Source organism: Hyaena hyaena, unplaced genomic scaffold (assembly GCF_003009895.1).
Source record: "Hyaena hyaena isolate Hyena2069 unplaced genomic scaffold, ASM300989v1 scaffold_29, whole genome shotgun sequence".
NCBI classification, from domain to species: Eukaryota; Metazoa; Chordata; class Mammalia; order Carnivora; family Hyaenidae; genus Hyaena; species Hyaena hyaena.
Genome location: NW_024080661.1, coordinates 2,271,194 through 2,289,617, shown reverse-complemented (window position 1 = coordinate 2,289,617; position 18,424 = coordinate 2,271,194). Strand labels below are relative to the sequence as shown.

At 53.4% G+C, this 18,424-nt stretch overlaps 2 protein-coding genes across 2 annotated transcripts; one reads left to right on the top strand and one right to left on the bottom strand.

The window, feature by feature from the left end:
• Positions 1-1,927: 1,927 nt before the first annotated feature.
• PRR15L (proline rich 15 like) lies at positions 1,928-2,342 on the top strand. The gene has a single exon (XM_039227922.1). It carries the CDS (start codon positions 2,003-2,005, stop codon positions 2,303-2,305), a length of 303 nt encoding a protein of 100 aa, XP_039083853.1. The 5' UTR covers positions 1,928-2,002; the 3' UTR covers positions 2,306-2,342.
• Positions 2,343-6,357: 4,015 nt separating this feature from the next.
• PNPO (pyridoxamine 5'-phosphate oxidase) lies at positions 6,358-13,379 on the bottom strand. Its single transcript, XM_039227787.1, is given in 9 exon segments — positions 6,358-7,979; positions 8,116-8,186; positions 8,334-8,462; positions 8,686-8,739; positions 9,572-9,671; positions 10,994-11,118; positions 12,036-12,112; positions 12,115-12,237; positions 13,283-13,379. Coding segments are annotated over 9 exon segments (945 nt in total). The 3' UTR covers positions 6,358-7,810.
• Between the last annotated feature and the right edge of the window lie 5,045 nt (positions 13,380-18,424).

Genomic DNA, 18,424 nt, shown 5'->3' with positions numbered 1-18,424 from the left:
TATTGATTTATTCTTTAAATGTTTATTTATTTTTGAGAGGCAGAGAGAGACAGAGCACAAGCAGGGGAGGGGCAGAGAGAGAGGGAGACACAAAATCAGAAGCAGGCTCCAGGCTCTGAGCTGTCAGCACAGAGCCTGACATGGGGCTCCAACCTGCAGACTGTGAGATCATGACCTGAGCTGCAGTCGGACACTCAACTGACTGAGCCACCCAGGCGCCCCAAGACCTTTGGTTTTTAAAAGGAGGTACTATATGAGGTGCCTGGATGGCTCAGTCAGTTACGTGTCTGACTCTTGATCTTGGCTCAGGTCAAGATCTCACAGTTTGTGAGTTTGAGACCCTCCTCAGGCTCTGCGCTGACAGCATGGAGCCTGCTTGGAATTCTTTCTCCTCTCTCTGCCCCTACCCCACTCGTGCTCTCCGTGTCTCTCTCAAAACAAACAAATAAATAAACTTTAAAAAATTAAAAGAAAAAAAGGAGGTGATATATTTGCATGTGCTTGGGCTGCCTGACCGTCTAGCATTCCTGTGTACTGTAGCCTTCTGGCGCACTGTGGTTACTCCTTCCCAGGACCCTTCACAGCCACATGCAGAGTCCTGAGAACCAGACCACCACCCTCTCCAGGCCCACAGATGCCTTGATCTCTCATCCCTCTGCCTGCCCTTCCATCGCTCTGAATTCCTCCAGTCTGCTGTCTCTTTCTTGCATCTTTTTTTTTTAATTTTTTTTAATGTTTTATTTATTTCTAAGAGAGAGAGAGAGACAGCGTGAGCAGGGGAGGGTCAGAGAGAAAGGGAGTCACAGACTGAAACAGGCTCCAGGCTCTGAGCTGGCAGTCAGCACAGAGCCCCACGCGGGGCTCGAACCCACGAACCGCGAGATCATGACCTAAGCGAAAGTCGGACGCTTAACCGACTAAGCCACCCAGGCGCCCCTCTTTCTTGCATCTTACACACCCCCACCCGGCAACGATGTCCATGCAACGTCGTCTCCCAGACCTCCTACTCTCTCTCTCAGACAGCACCTATGTGGACGTTAGTGAAAGATGAGGCCACAGCTGTGCCAGGGCACGTTGCTTATCATTGAAGACGCCTGGATTCCAGCCCCAAGCCCCACCTCTGTCGGGTACCTTATGGAGGGTCCAGCCTGGTCTAAACCATATCTCATGCGGGCCTCATGGCCCCACTAAACCTCCTTCCAAACTTTCAGCTCCCCCGCAGACTCCTGTCCTCATGGAAACTAGGTGGGGGAAAGGAGCCATCCTTCAATAATTACCACTGTTATCATGTTTTACTTTACCGAGCATGCCTCCCTCTGTGGGCAGGAATTAACATTAGAGCTAAATGTTAGGGCCAGAAGGGATGGTTGGGGACTCTGAGGGCCAGAGGAGTAACTTGCTAGAGGTCACCAGGCTGGTACAGTCCCCGGGACTTCCCACTCCCAGCCCAAGGTTCCTTCTACTCGGGAAAGATGCAACAGGCCCTCGCTTCTGCTGGCCCCCCCGGGAAGTCCAAATTACTCTCAAAATCACAAATCCTACTGATTTCATAATGAATACTAAGCAAAATGCACAGGGTGTTTCTGGCCATCTGATACCAGCCAACCATCCGCCGGCTTCTGGCAGTGGGACCTGGTGGCTTAGTGGGAGCAGCTTGGGAAGGGTGTCAGTGGCCTGGGTGCTGGGTGACCCAAGCAAGCCGTTCACCTCCTTGCAGCCCTGAGGGGCCTGATTCCTCAAAGCTCCCTACAACCCTGCGTGGCAAAGTATGTGGCTGTCCCGCTGCCCCTCAGCCTGTTGATGTCCATTTGGCTGGCCCTTCCCCAGAGCCCTCTCTTCCCAAATCCTGGGTTTGTTCAGCTCCACCTTCAGTTCTTTCAGGCCTGGACTCTTAGAATAGCCCACAATCAGGAGTTTAGAGAGGGCTGCTCCCCACTGACTGACTCCTCTCACTGTCCCATCCTCCTCCTGCAGAAAGCCTCACCCTCGGCCCGGGAACGCCATGACCGAAGTGGGCTGGTGGAAGCTGACCTTCCTGCGGAAAAAGAAATCCACTCCCAAGGTGCTCTACGAGATCCCTGACACCTATGCCCAAACAGAGGGCAGCGCAGAGCCCCCTGGGCCCGAGGGTGGAGGCCCCGATGGCAACTTTAACACCCGCCTGGAGAAGATTGTGGACAAGAACACAAAGGGCAAGCATGTCAAAGTCTCCAATTCGGGCCGGTTCAAGGAGAAGAAGAAAGTCCGAGCCACGTTGGCAGAGAACCCCAACCTCTTTGATGACAGGGAGGACAAAGGACAGTGAGGGGGCCCACGGAGGATGCTAGCACCTCCCCACTCCTGCCGTCAGCCGGATCTGAGACGGGAGCTTGCCACGCTGGCCTCCTTGGCCACAGGAGCCGTGGGGACAGTTGATGCCTGCTGGCAGGAAACGTCTGGTTTTAGGTTTGTATTTATATCCCCTAGCTTTCTGGAAGGTCTGGGAGATCCCAGGGCCCTCCCACGTCCCCCAGCACATACAAAGGCACTCCAGCCCGAGAATGAGAACCCCACCCAGGAAGGACAGCCCTCCTCACAGCGGTGGTGCCAGCAGAGAGGTGGGCATGGCAAGAAATGGAGAGAGGAAGCGGACAGACTTCACCTCCTCCAGGGGCACAGGGTCAAGGGTGAGTTTCAATTGCTCCCTCTACCTTCTCTACCTGTTAACTGTTCTCTGGACCAATTCTGAGAGTGAATTTTCCAGAAGCCACATGATGGAATGGTTTTCCTGGAGCTGGAGGAGGCGGAGACCCTGAACTTGAGCTCACCTCCCATCACAAGAGGCAAATTTCTGGGAATTCGGTGCCCACGTGTGTGGGAAGAGGACGCTGGGGGCTGCTGAAGAAGGCCAGGCGAGGGGCCCCACAGCTCCCCGCATACATCCTCAAAGGGACGCTGCACTCGGGGAGGGGGTAGGGAGCTCTGGTAGGAACTGAGAGAAGCCAGCTCTCTTCTCCCCTTCTCCTACTAGTATTTAAGAGGGACAGGTCCCAGGGATGAATCCTGGAGCCTTGAATTTTGCTTAAAAAAATAATTGTAGGTTTCTCTCTTTGTAATAAACGATGCTGCAAAAGCAGAGAACCTATTGATGCTTTTGTCTTACATGTACTGAGGACCATTTCTAATGCCTTTACTCCCTTCGTGTAAGTAAAGTGGAACTTTGCGCTCAAAGTTCCTATCAAGCAACAGAAAGGACTCCTAGGGGTCACCTACGTGGCTGGGTAGGTAGAGCATGTGACTCTTGAGCTCCAGGTTGTAAGTTTGAGCCCCTGGTTGGGTGTAGAGATTACTTAAAAATAAAATCTTTTTTTTTTTTTTTTTTAAAGGAAGGGTCCCTAGTGTGAAAAAATAGCAAAGGGAGGGGCTAGCTTCAACTCAGTGATCAGTTCCTTCTGGTCGACAGAGAGACCATCAGGGGCTCTAAGAGAGTGGAGGAGACCTTTGGTGACTTACCCCAAAGTCACAGGGGTTTGGTTTGGGATCAGGATTCAAATTCTCATTCCACAGCTTAGTAAATGGGTGATTTGGGGAATATTTTAAAAAGGAAAGAAAAGGAAGGAAGGAAGGAAGGAAGGAAGGAAGGAAGGAAGGAAGGAAGGAAGGAAGGAAGGAAGGAAAGTCCCTGACCCTCAACCTCAGTTTCCTCTTCTGTAAAAAGGGTTGTGATAGTAAGTATTTCATGGGAACGGCCAATATTAAGTGCCCTGTAAGTAGCCCTATACTAGGTGCTCAGTTAACATTGGTTTTCTCTGCCTTCTTTTATTAGGGAGCTCCATCATAGCCCGCAGCTTGTTTAAGGAAGGGGAAAGAGTGTGCTCCCTGTGCTGTTAGGTCCAGATTTTTCTCAAGCCCCAGGAGCTGGGAGCTAGAAAAAATTGGACAAATCTCTGGAGCTTTTGGTGGGAACAGGGAGAAACCAAGGTGGCAACCAAACAATATGGTCCTGCAGCTTCCTGGTCAATTCCTTACAGGCTGTTGGGCCACTCCACCCGAGGGAATGTGGCTCAGGGAAATTTATTACCAAAACAAATAGACCCATACAAGGGGGCCTTTGTTGGGTGGCCTCACCCAGGCCAGGGGGAGTTCTGAGGATGAGTGAGGGACACCAGGAGCTGGAGGGAGGGAAGGAAGGCTGGCTCAGGTGTGTTGTCTTCCCCAAGGCCTTTTTCCCCTATCCTTCCCACCACATGGAAGTTTCTAGGGTCCATCCAATTACTTAATCCATAAAGTATCCCACAGAGGAACTGACTTCCCCCACCCTGTCCTGTCCACTGTGAAGAGCCAAGGTTTACAGAGAGCTTACAACGGGCCAGGCCCTGTGGCAGGTACTCCAGGAGGTTCCTCATCCAATCCCCTCGTCACATGAGGGCAGGTGCTGCATCCCCATTTCCCAGCTGAGTTAGCTGAGGCGGAGAGAAGTGAAGCCATTTGCTTGCAATGGCAGAGCTGAGACTGAAGCTAGGGCTAGCCTGTACACATGACTCCTGCACACAGCCCCTTCCACTCTTGATTCTCATCTGTTTGGGGGATGGGAAACTGAGGCTCAGCAGAAAGGAGGGCAGTCACCTGCAGAAGGGGAGGTAGGGTCGGAGAGGGCAAGGTCTGGGGCTTGGAATCCTGATGCTGGCACCAATGGGGGAAAGCGAACCGCCTTCAAGACTGAGTGTCTTCTTGGGGCACCTGGGTGGCTCAGTCGGATAAGTGTCTGACTTTGGCTCCGGTCACAATCTCACAGTTCGTGGGTTCGAGCCCCGTGTCAGGCTCTGTGCCAACCGTTAGCTCAGAGCCTGGAGCCTGCTTCAGATTCTGTGTCTCCCTCTCTCTCTGACCCTCCCCTGCTCACGCTGTCTCTCTCTCTCTCTCAGAAATAAATAAAAAACAATTTTAAAAAATTAAAAAAAAAAAAAAAAAAAGACTGAGTGTCTTCTGAGACACCAGACTACAGGAACCTGCCACTTGAGCCCATCCTGAGGTTCCTTGAGGGAGGTAGGGCCTGGGGATGATGCTGGGCCCTGGGGTGACAAGCCCTGCCACATTGCCACCATTATCGCTCTTAGGTGAGAGGGTCTATGGCCCCTCTGCCTTGTGCGTGAGACCCTGCTCCAGCCTCAAAGTGATGTCCGCAGGAATCTTCCAGGGAGGCCCCACATACATCCCTAAGTTGGGGGCCGCTAGTAGGTGCATACTAAAAGCCAAGGGGAAATCTGGCTGCCAGGGAGTCAGTGGGAGGCCGCCACAAGCTTTCACGAGGCCGGAGGAGGAGGAACCGAGAGTGCAAATATGTGCAGGAGCTGCAAGAGGCTACGGGTTATCGACCACAGTTTCACTGGGACACGACCCAAGGCGGGGAAGGGGGAGGCAGGAGGGGCCGGCCAGAACTGGCCTGCGCTGCCCAGAAGGGGCCAACCCTGGGCGGCGGGCTCCCCCTGCTGGCCGCCCAACCTCTAGGGAGAGGAGGCGTGAGGTGGGAGGTGTGGCTTAAGTTCCCCACTTCCCCTCTTTCCTGGGGTCCGGGTGGTGTGCAGGGCGGAGGAGGAGGCCAGGCCAGGTTGCATATTAATATCGCACACGGCTGATGAAGTTTTATTACAGAGTTGGCACAGTGATTGTCAAAGAACAGGAAAGCCAGGCCCAAACCTAGGGGGTGGGGGACACACAGCTTCCAATAACAGGGCAAGGTAGTGAAGGGCACCTCCACCCCCCACCCCACCCCCCGCGCCCCGCGCCCTCTCCTACAACAGCCACAGGGTAGCGTTGTGCCTCCCTGCACTCAGGCTTCAGAGAGGGATCAGCACTGAGAGGGCCACCCTTGGAGGAGCCTGTTTGTGACACTGAGGCACAGCACACACCCACACAATGGAATGAAGCAGTTTACAGAGTTGGCAAGTTCAATGCCAACACGCACCGATAATAGATCTCTGATCCTGGCTTAGTCACAGCAAACATTTACCCAGCCTGGCTCCCCCTCCACAGCCTGTAGGCCATTCATTCAAGTTGTCATTGGTCACTAGGCTTGAGCTCAGGAAAAGTAAATACAGTTCAGCATAGGCCTCAGCCCAGACTGGATGAAGAATCCAATGGTGAGGATGGGAGGTCGTTGGTTTCGAGGTCAGGGCCACTGTGTCCGGTCATGGGGGAGGGGGTGTCTTTTTAAATGTAGAAACGGGGGGAGGGGTGGCTCAGTAGGTTAAGCTTCTGACTTCAGCTCAGGTCATGATCTCACAGTTCATGGGTTCAAGCCCTGAGAGTCAGGTGGGGTGCTAACAGCTCAGAGCCTGGAGCCTGCTTCTGATTCTGTCTCCCTCTCTCTCTCTCAACAATAAATAAAAGTTAAAAGAAAAAAAAATTTTAAGATGTAGAATGGGAGGCATGAGTCTGGGGCGGGCTCCCAAGTGGTACTGCTGCTGCCGGTCTGTGGCAAGGATCTAAGCCAGGGGCTCTCAACTTTTGGCTGCACCGAATTCCCTGGGGAGCTTTTAAATTTCCCAAAGCTCAGACCACACTCAGACCAGTTAAATCACATCCGATTAAAGCTCCCTGGGTAATCCCGGCCTGGATGAAAACCAGTGTCTGGGAGTAATCATCAGTAGGGGTGGCGGGGGTGGGGGGGAGACAGGTGAAGGGGATGTATGAGTAGTCAGCAAGGTATAATCCCTATAACAACTTTATACCTGGAAAATGAAATATACACGTGTATGTATCTATACACGCAGATATAGTTCTCATAAACAAGCACGGAAGATAAAGCTTGATTGAAATCCGCTGGGCTCATAGGTACCAGCACATGAATCCCTTCTATAAAACTCCTGACTACCTGGGATTGGATACTTTTAGAGACACTTGCTACCTCGAAGGTAGCCCATTCCCTCTTAGGCAGTCCTAGCTATTTGAAGTCTCCATGAGATGAAATCTACTGCCATGCAACTTCCACTTATGGTCCCTTTGGGGCTCCAGAGAATAAATTTAATCTCTTTTCCACTTTGTTGTGCTTCAGATAATGGGAGGCAGTTATCAGTAGGGTAGGGTGCTATAAAAATATCCTACTAAGTTAGTTAAGCCTCCTTTAGTTGCAAACAACAGAAATTGATTCTAGTTAGTTTAAGGAAAAACTACTTCCTTCCTAACTTCCTTCTTCCCTTCCTTCCCTTCTTCCCCTCCAGCCCCACAGGGATAGTGGGTGTTTTGAGGCTGGAAGAGGAACTGCACAACCTAGAGGTGGGAGGAGGGATCCAAGGTCACTCAGGGAATTTCAAGAGCAGCAGCTGGAGGCTGTATCTTCTTGGCTGCCACTAACGGCTTGGCTACACGGCCTCTCAGACTCAGGGTCTCTTCCTTTCAAATTTCACATTGTTGACAAGAAAAAAAACGATTGGCTAGACTGGCTTATGCCGGAACCAATTAGCTTTGAGTGGTATGACTCAGTCACATTAGTAACAGGGCAGATGGGGGCCTCCAGAAAAAGGGAATCACACCAGCTATTGCCTCTCGAGGGAGCTATTCCAGTAAATCATATTCAAGATCAAGAAAATAATTGTGGGATGCCCCCCCCCCCCCCGCCATTTCTGAGTCTCTATGCCACTGTTTACACTCCACTCCACCACCTAATTGAGAGCCAACTGAAAATACAGAATTCAGAGCTTGAACTCTGAAGAATCTTAAATAGAAGGGGCGGGGAGGGAAATGGGATGAGTTTAGAAGGGCCTGGCTCTCAACCCCACACCCTCTCTTAGCACCCAGCCTCCGGCTCCTGTCAGCACCAGCAGATCGGAAGTCAGGGTGCAAGTCTCTCATAGAGCCAGTCTTCCTCCCCCAGGTGGGTCATGGGCCCCATGGGGGAGTCTCCTGTTGGCAGGCCCCGCCGGAAGACGATCCGGTCATGCAGCCGGTTGGTTTGGCCTTGCCAGAACTCCATCACTTGCGGGTACAGGATGTAGCCGCCCCTTCAAGGAGAAGTGGTGGGTTTGTGCTCTGGGCATTTTTCCAGCAGGCCCCCATCCCAGGGACCCCCGCCCCCATCCCAGGGCCCCTTGAAGGAAGCTGCTGGGATGCATCTGCTGAGGACCAGGTATCACTCACCAGTATGTTGGCTTTGGCACCTCTTGCTCTTGGTAGAGCTGCTTCAGTTCCTCGTTTTTCTTTCTCAGATACTGTCCAGGGGAAGGAAACAAAGGAAGGCCCAGACCAGTGGGTGCTTCACATAATAACCATTTACTAGCTGGCATCCCCAGGTGACAGCCGCTGGGGAGGAGCGAAGGGCCCTGGCACCCGGGGCACAAAGGAGGAGCCCAACTCACCTCCCGATCTGGGATCACAGAACTCTGGTGACTGACCACAGCCCCGATCTGGCTGCTCTTGGGGCGGGAGCGGAAGTAGCACTCAGCCTCCTCCTCTGGCAGCTTCTTCACGGAGCCCTCCACACGCACCTGCTCGGGCATGGCCCCAGCTAGACGGCATTCAGCACCACCCGCCCTCCCCACAGGCCCCCTTCCTCTCTCTCTTCTCCTTACCTGCCGCCCCGTCACTGCTAGCCCCAACTAGACCAGCTCATTGAGAGCTCTTTGAGAGGTGGGCTGTTTGCCTGGCCTGGGGGCCTCCACTGGGCTCATCCCTAATGAGCCCCAGGCTGTCCGGGGAATGCTCACTCACCTGGCGGTTGAGGGGCTCCCAATAGAAGACGAGAGAAGCAAAGGGATTGGAGTCCTGGAAGCAAAAGAGAATTCATAGTCAGCCATCAGAACTGCAGGGAGGACACGTCCACATGCAGAAAGAAGGCAGGAAGTCTGCAGCACCCATGCCCACAGCGGATGCATTCACTACCGCATCTTATTGAAACCCTCAAAGGTGTGCCTACTTTTACAGGTGTGGAGATAGACTCGGGGAGGTTAAGTAACATGCTCAAGTTCACACGGTAAGTGGTAGAGCTATGCTGAAAACCCAAGCCATGTGGACTCCAACGTGAGTCTTGCCATTTCTCTAATCCATAGATTTGCAAGTCCTCAGAAATGCATCTGCGGCTGGCACGGACTCAGGGAGGGCTCCTCCTTTGGATTCATGAGTTGATCGCACAGAGAGTATCAGCTCTAGGCTTGATGCCAGGAGAGGGGCTGGGGGGGAAGAACAGAGATATAACAGACGCAGCCTCTGGCCCCCACAGGGCCTACGGGGGGTTTAGCAGAGGAGACAAATATGAAGCACACGATCACATAAATAAACCCACAATTATAAACCGAACAAAGGGCACAAGTAAAGCTAAAAGTTATAATGACAGTGAACAGTGACTGATGTAGCACAGGAATTGAGGAGGACTTTCCTGGGTCTGAGAGCTGACGGGACAGAAGGTAAACAGATGACAGGGGTGGTTAGAGAGAGCACTCATTCCCAGCAAAGAGAAGGGCAAGTGCAAAGGCCCGCAGGCAGGATGGTGCCTGAGCACAGACAGCAAGTGGGCTGGGGCAGGGATGGCATATGAAGGTGACGGAGGAAGCGAGGGCTGGACCCTGCAGGCCCGGGAGGATGTACTCTGAACCCTCACCAGCTCTCTTCCCTTTCGACTCTCGAAGTTAGTGAAGAAACGGAAGCCATCCTTGCCAAAGCCCTTCAGCAGCACCATGCGGGCGGAGGGTTTTCCATCTCTGGGGCGAAGACCGGAGCATGTGATCAGCGCTCATTTCACAGTCCCTGCTACCACCCCTCCCCACAGGTGCTCCCCTGAGCACCTCCCACCTATGCCCCTTATTTTGCACTGTCAGCGCACGCAGGCTACCCTGCGTTCCCACTTGCCCCTGGGGGTTTGTCCTAGAGGGGTAAGTATGACATTACCGCCTGGGGCCTGTTATGGACTGAACTGTGTCCCCCTGAAATTCTGTGTTGAAGCCCTAGCCCCTAGTGGGACTATATTTGGAGCTAGGGCTTTGAGGGAGGTAATTAAGGTTAAATGAGGTCATAAAGGGGAGACTGTAATTCAATAGGACTGGTGTCCTTATAAGAAGAGGAAGAGATACCAGAAAGATCTTTCTCTCCCTCCCTTTCCCTGCAGGCACAAAGGAAAGGCCATGTGAGGACCCAGCAAAAAGGTGGTCATCTACAAGCCAGAGAGGCCTCGTTAGGAACCGATTAAAAAAAAATTTTTTTTTAACATTTATTCATTTTTAAGAGACAGAGAGAGACAGAACACGAGTGGGGGAGGGCAGAGAGGGAGGGAGACAGAATCTGAAGCAGCTCCAGGCTCTGAGCTGTCAGCACAGAGCCCAATGCGGGGCTCGAACCCATGAACTGTGAGATCATGACCTGAGCCGAAGTCAGACAGAGGAGGTGTCTCATGGGGTATATGACTGATTGTTAAATAAATAACATGACCAAGCACTGTGCTAGATTTCAGGAGAGGGAGAGCTTTATGGAGAAGTTCCAGGAGATGTAGCTGTTTGTGTGTGTGTGTGTTTTCTAATGTTTATTTTTGAGAGCGAGCAAGCGAGAGAGAGTGTGCGCAGGGCAGTGAGAGAGGGGGACAGAGGATCCGAAGCGGGCTCTAGGCTGAAAGCAGAGAGCCCCAGGCGGGGCTCAAACTCACAAACCATGAGATCATGACCTGAGCTGAAGCCGGAAGCTTAACCCACTGAGCACCCCTGGGCACCCCCCAGGAGATATAGCTCTTAAAGGGCAGATGGGAATTGGGTAAATAGGGAGATGAGGGAGACAAAGGTGTTGGGGGTAGGTGCATTAAGAGCAGAGATGAATGAGGCACTATACTTTATTACTGAAATGGAATTAAGCGAAGTGTGATCTTGGTTTACAGGAAAGGGCGCTGAGGCCCAGAGAGGACAAGTAACACGCCTGAGGCCACACAGCATGCTAATAACACTGCTATAACATAAATTTGCATTCCATCAAGTTGCGGTTTCCTAAGTTTTCTACTTCATCCGTATCCACCCACAGGTGGGCCCACAGCTATGCCCACCTGGTACAGGTAGCTAGGCACATGGCATTGGCTTCCCCTATGTCGGGACACTGGACAGCCTCCTCAAACCAGGCAGCAAACTGCTTCATGGGGTCCAGGGAGGTCAGCTGAGTCTCCTCAAATGCCTGAGAAAGGAAAGTTTTATTTAATAAACATATACAGTGCTTACTGTGTACCTGGTACTGTTCCGGGCACTTTTCATATAAAACAAAACAAAAGAAAAGACCAGTACCCAGGTACTGCTAGCCTTATTTTACAGGTGAGGACAGAGGCAGAAACACATGGCATAACTTGCCAAGTCCCATAGCTAGTGATCGTTGACTCGGGGTGTCAAACCTATCACCTGGAGAGCATAAAAAAAAAAGCCACATTCCTGGGCTCCACCCCTCCTCCCCAAATTCTCTGTAGGTCTGAGGTTTAAGGAAAAACTACATGCTTAACAAGTACTTCTGGAAATGCTCACACAGAACCAGATTGAAAAAACGGTGGCTCTGGGCCCCAGTTCCAAAAACAATTCTGTTGGTTCCACCTTTGAGGAGGGAAAAGGAAAAGAACTTCTCGAAATCGAAATCGTGAGGGAAGGGGGTGAATCAGGCAGTGAGAACTGGAGCTTTCTCCTCCCCTCCTCCGTGAGACGGTACCCTCGCCCATGTGTCACTTATCAAATATTAGCTGATTATCACTGTGCTAAGCACTTTGCAAATATCAAAGTCCACAACGTCCCTGAGTAAGGTGCTCACTTCTCAGGTGAGGAAATTTTGAGGCCCAGAGGGGTTAAGTTATTGTCTAAGGTGATGCACCCCGTGAAGGGCAGGACTGCAGCCTGGGCCCCCTCCAGAGCTCGCACGTACCCACTATGCCCAGCCACCTCTTTTCATCCCTTTTCCCCAGAGCTCCTCGCCCTGTTGCTTGTCTTTGAACCCCCTTCTCCTACCCAGATGACCCCAAACCCACCCGGTGGCGTTCCTTCCCCTCCCATCCCCTCCCCTTGGGGGATGACGTGGGGACCCCTCCCTGCGGGAGGCCCTGCCGGCGGCCGCACCTCTCCGTCTCCGCGGTAACTCTTGCGCATCGGCCCCAGGTCCATGACGACACCACCACCGCACAGGTGGTGGAGGTCGGGGGCCACTCGGTAGGTCGCCCGAACGTCGCGGTGATGCCTCGCAGCCCGCACGTCAGGAGGCCGCCAGCCACGTGACCCGGCGTCGCCCGGCGCCGGGTTCCGTTGGGTTCGGAACCAATTTCTCAGGCCGGGAGTTTACCCGGGGATAGGAAGAATTCGCCAGTTGCCAATCCCGGCTAACAGGTCTTAAGTCCTCGGAACCAATGAGCGCTCAGGATCGGAGGAGGGAGCCAGGCGCGGAGAGGCCATTGGTTGGAGTTTTGCGGGAGCGAGGCCAATTAGAGCGAGAGCAGGAGAACCCAGTGGCCAATGGGCGGTGCCTCCGGGGGCGGGAGCAGAGAGACAAGGAAATGCTGTCACCGCCGTTAACACGCACGTGGAGGTTTGTTAAAGGTATAGGGACGGCTGCAGCCCAGGCGGGGGGCGGGGAATGAGTCACTGGGGGCTTAAAGGGAGTGGTCAGTGTTAAATGGCTGGCCTCTAGCAGGTGCCTGGAGGCGAGCCTAGCGTAGCCTGGAGGGAAGCTGGTGGGCAGGGAAAGGACAACTGGAAAATGGAGTTAGAGGCCTGACTCGGAGGCCAGGTGATGGAGAGACACAGGAGGGGCAGTTTGGTTGGGGGGAGAAATTGGGCTGAAGAGTGGGAGAGGTTGAAGTGAGTTGTGGATCACACAGGATAGGTGCTGTATATTGTGCGTGAGTGTATGTAGGGCGTGGGGGTAGGGTGGGAGTGGGGTTCTCTGGAGAGGGGGAGATGCGGTGGGGTCAGGAAGAGACTGTGGGGTGGGAAGGAAGACTGCTGAATGGAAAGGAGGGAAGAGAGACATTTGGGATCAAGCCATCTCAGACCAGAGCCATCCTCCTTGTCCAGCTCCCAACCCTGGGTTCTCCTTTCATGGTGCTCATGGTTTCTCCTTTCAGGGTGCAACGGAGTTCACATTAGTCAGTGTTCTGGTAGATGGAAAGGTTACCGCCGCCCCACCCCTCCTGGGCCTCCCTCATCTTAGCTAAGTTCTCCCCCCTTCACATTTTGCCCTTCCTAGGTAGTTGGAGTCTAGTTCCTAGGTCAATGCCAGCAATAACTGGGGGCACAGGGGAGCAGGTAGCTGTGCAAAGCCACTTCCAGGCTGTGGACACAGGGCTGAGAAATGGAAAACCTGCCAGTACCCATTCCGGCTTTGACCCGGCTGGGGCAGCCTTGGGTCAAGTCCTCTCTGTAGTCCTGGTTTCCACCAACATCAGGAAGGGGAGCTGCAAGAGCCATCTAGGCAGGCACCCCAGGACTGTGCCAGGTAAGGGGAACTTCCTGCCCTACCCACGTGTCTGCATTACCAGGTGCGAAGCTTCATAAGGCCCTTCATTAGAGACCTGTCATCTTTTATTATATGGTCGTAGCTTGAGCCAAATGGAATCTGGAAGACCAATTTGCTGCAATGAAATAATTCATGTCTCACGGCTTAATGATGTTGATCTATGGATTCTCAGCTGGTTGAAAAATTTTGCTACATCGTTTTCCTCCATCAACATGACTGAGGGAGTTGACTGGACTTACTTTCTTGTTGGGGCTGTCTTTCCACATGTGAACATTGCTGTCCTCTGCTGCTTCCAAGCAGGTGCACTTGAACTTGTGTAAGTGGTAATTAGCACCCTTCAACTCAGATGGTTGTGTTCCTGGGGCCACACTCTTAGCACTCCTAGGCTATGCTACTCTGGACCTGGGACTCTGGGAGAAGACCAGGATCATGTGAATGGCTTGCTTAAGAGCCAAGAGCTCAGCATAGATATTTATTCATTCAGTAGACATTTGTTTGTTAAAGACTTGTTTTGGATCAGGCACTGAGTTAGGTCTGAGAATACTGAGTTGAAGAAGGTGACATGCTTCCTGCCCACAAGGGGTTTGTAGTTTATAGGGCGAAGCAGATTTAAAGGCTGATGAGTTACAGGAACTGTTAAGTTATCTCTGTGAGGTAAAGGGGAGCAGAAAGGAAAAAATTGTCTCCAGGCGTCAGACAGTCAGAAAGGCTTCATAAAGGGAGCGGACATTTGATTTGTCTTATTGAGTAAGTGTTTGCCATTTAGACAGTGGAACGGGCATGTCAGGAAGAGGGAACGACGTGGGCAAAGGCGTAGCGTTAGGGAAAACGTGAGACAGTGTGATTCTCCTCGAGCAAGATGGTGAGGAACAGGCTGGACAAGTAGGCAGGGCTCGCGCACCTGCTGAAGATCGGGCAGTGGGAAGGGCCAGGCTTTCAGACAATGATTCTTTTTTTTTTTTTTTAATCCTTCTTGCTGTTGTTGAACCAGAGTGTCTACTAATTTCTGGTTTTTTTAAGCCCAGATGGAGAGAAAAAGTACTAGCTTCCAACAGCCTCTCCCATCCTCGGTGATTAGGCAGGAAGTTTGCAACTGGTTGCCTTTTTAGATCATCCCTTCTGTCTTGAAAATAACACGTAGGCTTGTGTTGTGCTTTTCTGCCGAGTGGGATTCGGTGTCTGGATCACAAAACAGCCCTGCGGCGCAAACTAGAGAGGGGCCGGCCCTGCTGCTACTGCTGAAACCCCAGCAGGGGCTTTGTCTGCGTGGGAGAAATGAATTTTTTATGGTTAACTGCTTTTTCTTAAACACTTTGCCACCCTCCTCCCTCCCCCAACTTTGCAACATTATTAATCTCTCCTCGGGAGAGTCTTAAATGAAAAGAGAACGTACTGTAATATTTCACTCTACAGAGGATGCACACTGGCTTCTCAGTATGAAACAAAGGGCTGGGTTCGGGTTTGGGGACTGTACCTCGCCTGTTTTCTTCCGGTGCTTTTGTACATATGTCCTTAAGTCACCTTGGGGTCTGATTGTTTGGTTGAATTACGTATTTCGCTTGGACCTTAGTGACTGTGTTTGGGCACCGGACTCGGGAGACCGAGTGGGTGGTGGGGAGGGAGGGCGAGGCAGTGGCAGGGAGATGTTGAGAGATTCCACGATGCTGCCTAAGAAGCTGGGAGCTGGGAGCCTGGTGTCGGAGTCTGGGGTGCGGCCGGCGGGGAGGGAATCCACTCACGGGGATAACTTGAGAAAATATGGGTGGTGCTGTTCGTTGAAGTGGGGCATGTTGGAGGAGGACGTTTTCGGGGGGGAAATGAAGCCCGTCGGACCCATGGAGTGTGAGGGCTTATGGAACACCGATGTTCCAGATTGAACAATCACGGCTGGAGAGGAGACCATCTTAGGGGAGGGGTCTAGGCTGATGAGACCTGGTTAATCATCTTGAGCCTCCGAAGTGGCACCTGAGGCCATGGGAGAGGACGAGAATGTCTGAGAAGGGAAGAGGGCCTGGGAGAATTAAGGAGGATTGGGGTGGGAGGGGGTGGGGTGGGGGAGGCCCAGGAAGGTGCCAATGATGCTGCTAAAATGCAGCGCCCAGCCTTCCGGGCAGGCCAGACGGGGTGTGCCGGGGGCCCTAAGCTCAGGCACTCATGGGCCCAGCCTTGGGTTGCACTGAGGACACACAGGAGGGTGAGTACTTGGTACTCTGCCAGCAGATACCTGAGCCCTGAGTAGTATGGTCATTGGGGGCCCCAGATGGGGGCCGGGTCCTCAGAGGCTTGCAGCGGGAGAGAGGAGGCTGACCCGAGCGTTCTGCCCGTGGTTGCGTGGCCAACCCCTCTAGCTAACACACGCTTGCGTGTGCTCCCGGATCACTCCCCCAACACGGCCATTCACGGGCAGCCCCAGACCTCATCAGAAGTGCCCTCATGGGAGGGACCACATCCCTTACTGTCTCTGGCTCCTACTCAAAATCCCAGCCAGGAAACGCTCTTCTGTAATGTTTATGCATACACTGCCTTTGTAAAGCTTCTCTGGACCCGGGTGCTGGGCGTGGTGAGGCGGGGCTTGGGGGCTTTTGGCGCTGGTGGGAGCAGGGCCGAGTGCCTTCCTTGCCTGGAGGGATGGTACGCTTTCCAAGGCTGAGTGCAGTGTCAGGCCATCAGCCGTGGCTGCCTGCCTTGGTCTTTGGAAGGTGGACCACAGGCGGCGGGAGGGGGCCTGATGGCAGGTTCCCAGGCAGGCCCAAAGGAATACGACTTGGTGGCTTCTGAGTTTCATCAGAGAAGTCCTGGTTGGCCCTTGCTTTTGGCCTCACCCGTGGTCACTGCTCATTTCCTCCCGCCCAGATTCTCTGCCCTGTCTCGCCGTGATTTGCCCATCCCTGTTCTGTAGTCCGTCTTCCCAGGAGGCCTCCTACCTCCTCCTCTCCCTCGTCGGCTCCTTCACTAGGAAATCTAGTTGCCGCCTGTCCTGACATGACTGCACTTCCTTCATCCCAACCCCGAAGACCAAGGTGGCGAATCACCAAGTTATGGTTCCTGGAGCCCACTGCCGTGTAGACCACAGCCGCATTCCATCAGCCATGAGCCCCCAGTGGGTACAGGGACCTGGGAGGCTGCAGGTGGCTTTTGGTCATTCTCAAGTGCGGGGCCTCAAAGGGCCCTCAGAAAGTGATTGCAAAGATGGACTGAGAAGTTTGAAAGAAGCCTGAGCTCTATTTGCAGGCTTAATATTTGTTTTTAAGGTATTTTGCCTGGATTTGCCTTTAGGAGGGAGGGTCTCAGAAAGGAGGGACCCAGTCCGCTTTCCTTCCAGGCTTGTAATTCTAGTATGTGGGATCCAAGAGCCGCAGTGTTGAGCATCACTGAGCAGAAGGGAGGGGGCAGTGAGGGGCGGATTTGATGCCAACGAGCCTGAGGAGGGAAGGGGGCAGAGGAGGGAACTTGGGAGCGTGACCCACACTCCTGAGCTGCTGGGGGTGGCCTGCCCCCAGATTTTCAGGGCTGAGCTTGGGCTCCATCACACTATCGATAGCCCCTTCCCCCTGCTACTCTCCAGCAACCTAAGGCAGATGAGGGTGGAGTTGCCACCCGGTCTTTTTGTTCTTTCCTTAGGCCACCGCCCACAGTAGGCAGAGGGCACGCTCCCACTCGCCGTCTGACTCAGGCATCCCACGGGAAGCAGAGACAGTCAGGCCTGCGTAGCTCCCCGGAGAAGGGAAGTCCTGAGTGCCAACAGGCAGTTCTGCTTGCCAGGGGGTGGCACCCTCATTGCCAAAGGATGCCCAGGAGTTGGGTCAGTTTCTGTGTACGAAGCCTTAGGCCCATGGCTTGGAATCAGCGCCCAGGAAAGGATAATTCTTTGTGTCCTAAGAGCAACGCTAAGGGCAGAAAGGGGGCAATTTCTTAATATTCCCCTTCTCTCCAGCAATCCCCGTTCAGAACACGGCAAGACACTTTTCCAGTCTTAAAACCCACACGTGAGGGAGAGAAACCCCCTCACGTCTTCCTCCTGCCAGTACGGCAATGAGGTATAGGATCGGTAGGCGCTGGTCGAGAGACTTCTGTGCCAGAGCACATTCAGCTGTTGGTCTGGTTTCCCCCCAAAGGGCTTACGTGCAGTGGTCGGGGGGCAGAGAACCCATGATCCGTCTGCGATCCTATCCTTTTCATTTCTTCTGACGTGAGGGTGGGCTGCCTCTAAGGAAAAGCTATCTGCTTGCCCATGCAGGCCACGGGTGACAAAGGAAACAGGGAGGGAATGGATGGCTAAAAAAAAAAAACAACAAAAAAAAACCTTGCCACTCTTGCAGAACAGCAGCCCTGGCTGTGTCCCTTGGAGGGTAAGAGGCGTTGTTAAGAGGAAAGCACATACTGCTCTCTGTGTGACTCACCTCTCCCTTCAGCCCAGAGGCTCCTCAGGCCCCTGCTAGGTTTCGGCATGTGCCCTGTTGCCCTCCTAGCAATGCTCCCCCAAGACCCCCACCAAAATGTCAAGAGCTGCAGCACATGTTAACACCGAAATCAACCTGCTGTCCTCTCCGGGGTGCTGGGGTGGGGAGCAGAAGGCAAACAGAATCTGAGGCCAGGGTTCTCTCTTGAGTAAAGCTGGGTTCCCAGCCCTCCACCCAGGAAGGGGATCTTGGCCCTTAGGGAACTGTCTTTTCTCCAGACGCTTTAGCCTCTGGGAAGGGGTTAAGCCAGGATCCCTCTGGCTCTGTCCCCCAGAGTAACAGTTCTTACTAACAGGTTCTGAGGCCAGGCCACTCCCTCTGGAGACCGGGGAGTGGAGGGAACGCGCTCGTTGATGAGGAGGGCATCGTTGGGACTCGAGTCTGCAGGCAGAGCGTGCCAGCTCTGATTCCTGTGGAGCTGGCTTCTAGAAGCGGGAACACCTACACCAGGCCCTGGCCCCTGAGGTCCCCCCCCACCACAGGCTGCTCTTGGGCCCTGTGCCAACGCCAGGAGGTCTGTGGCCACTGTCCTTTTC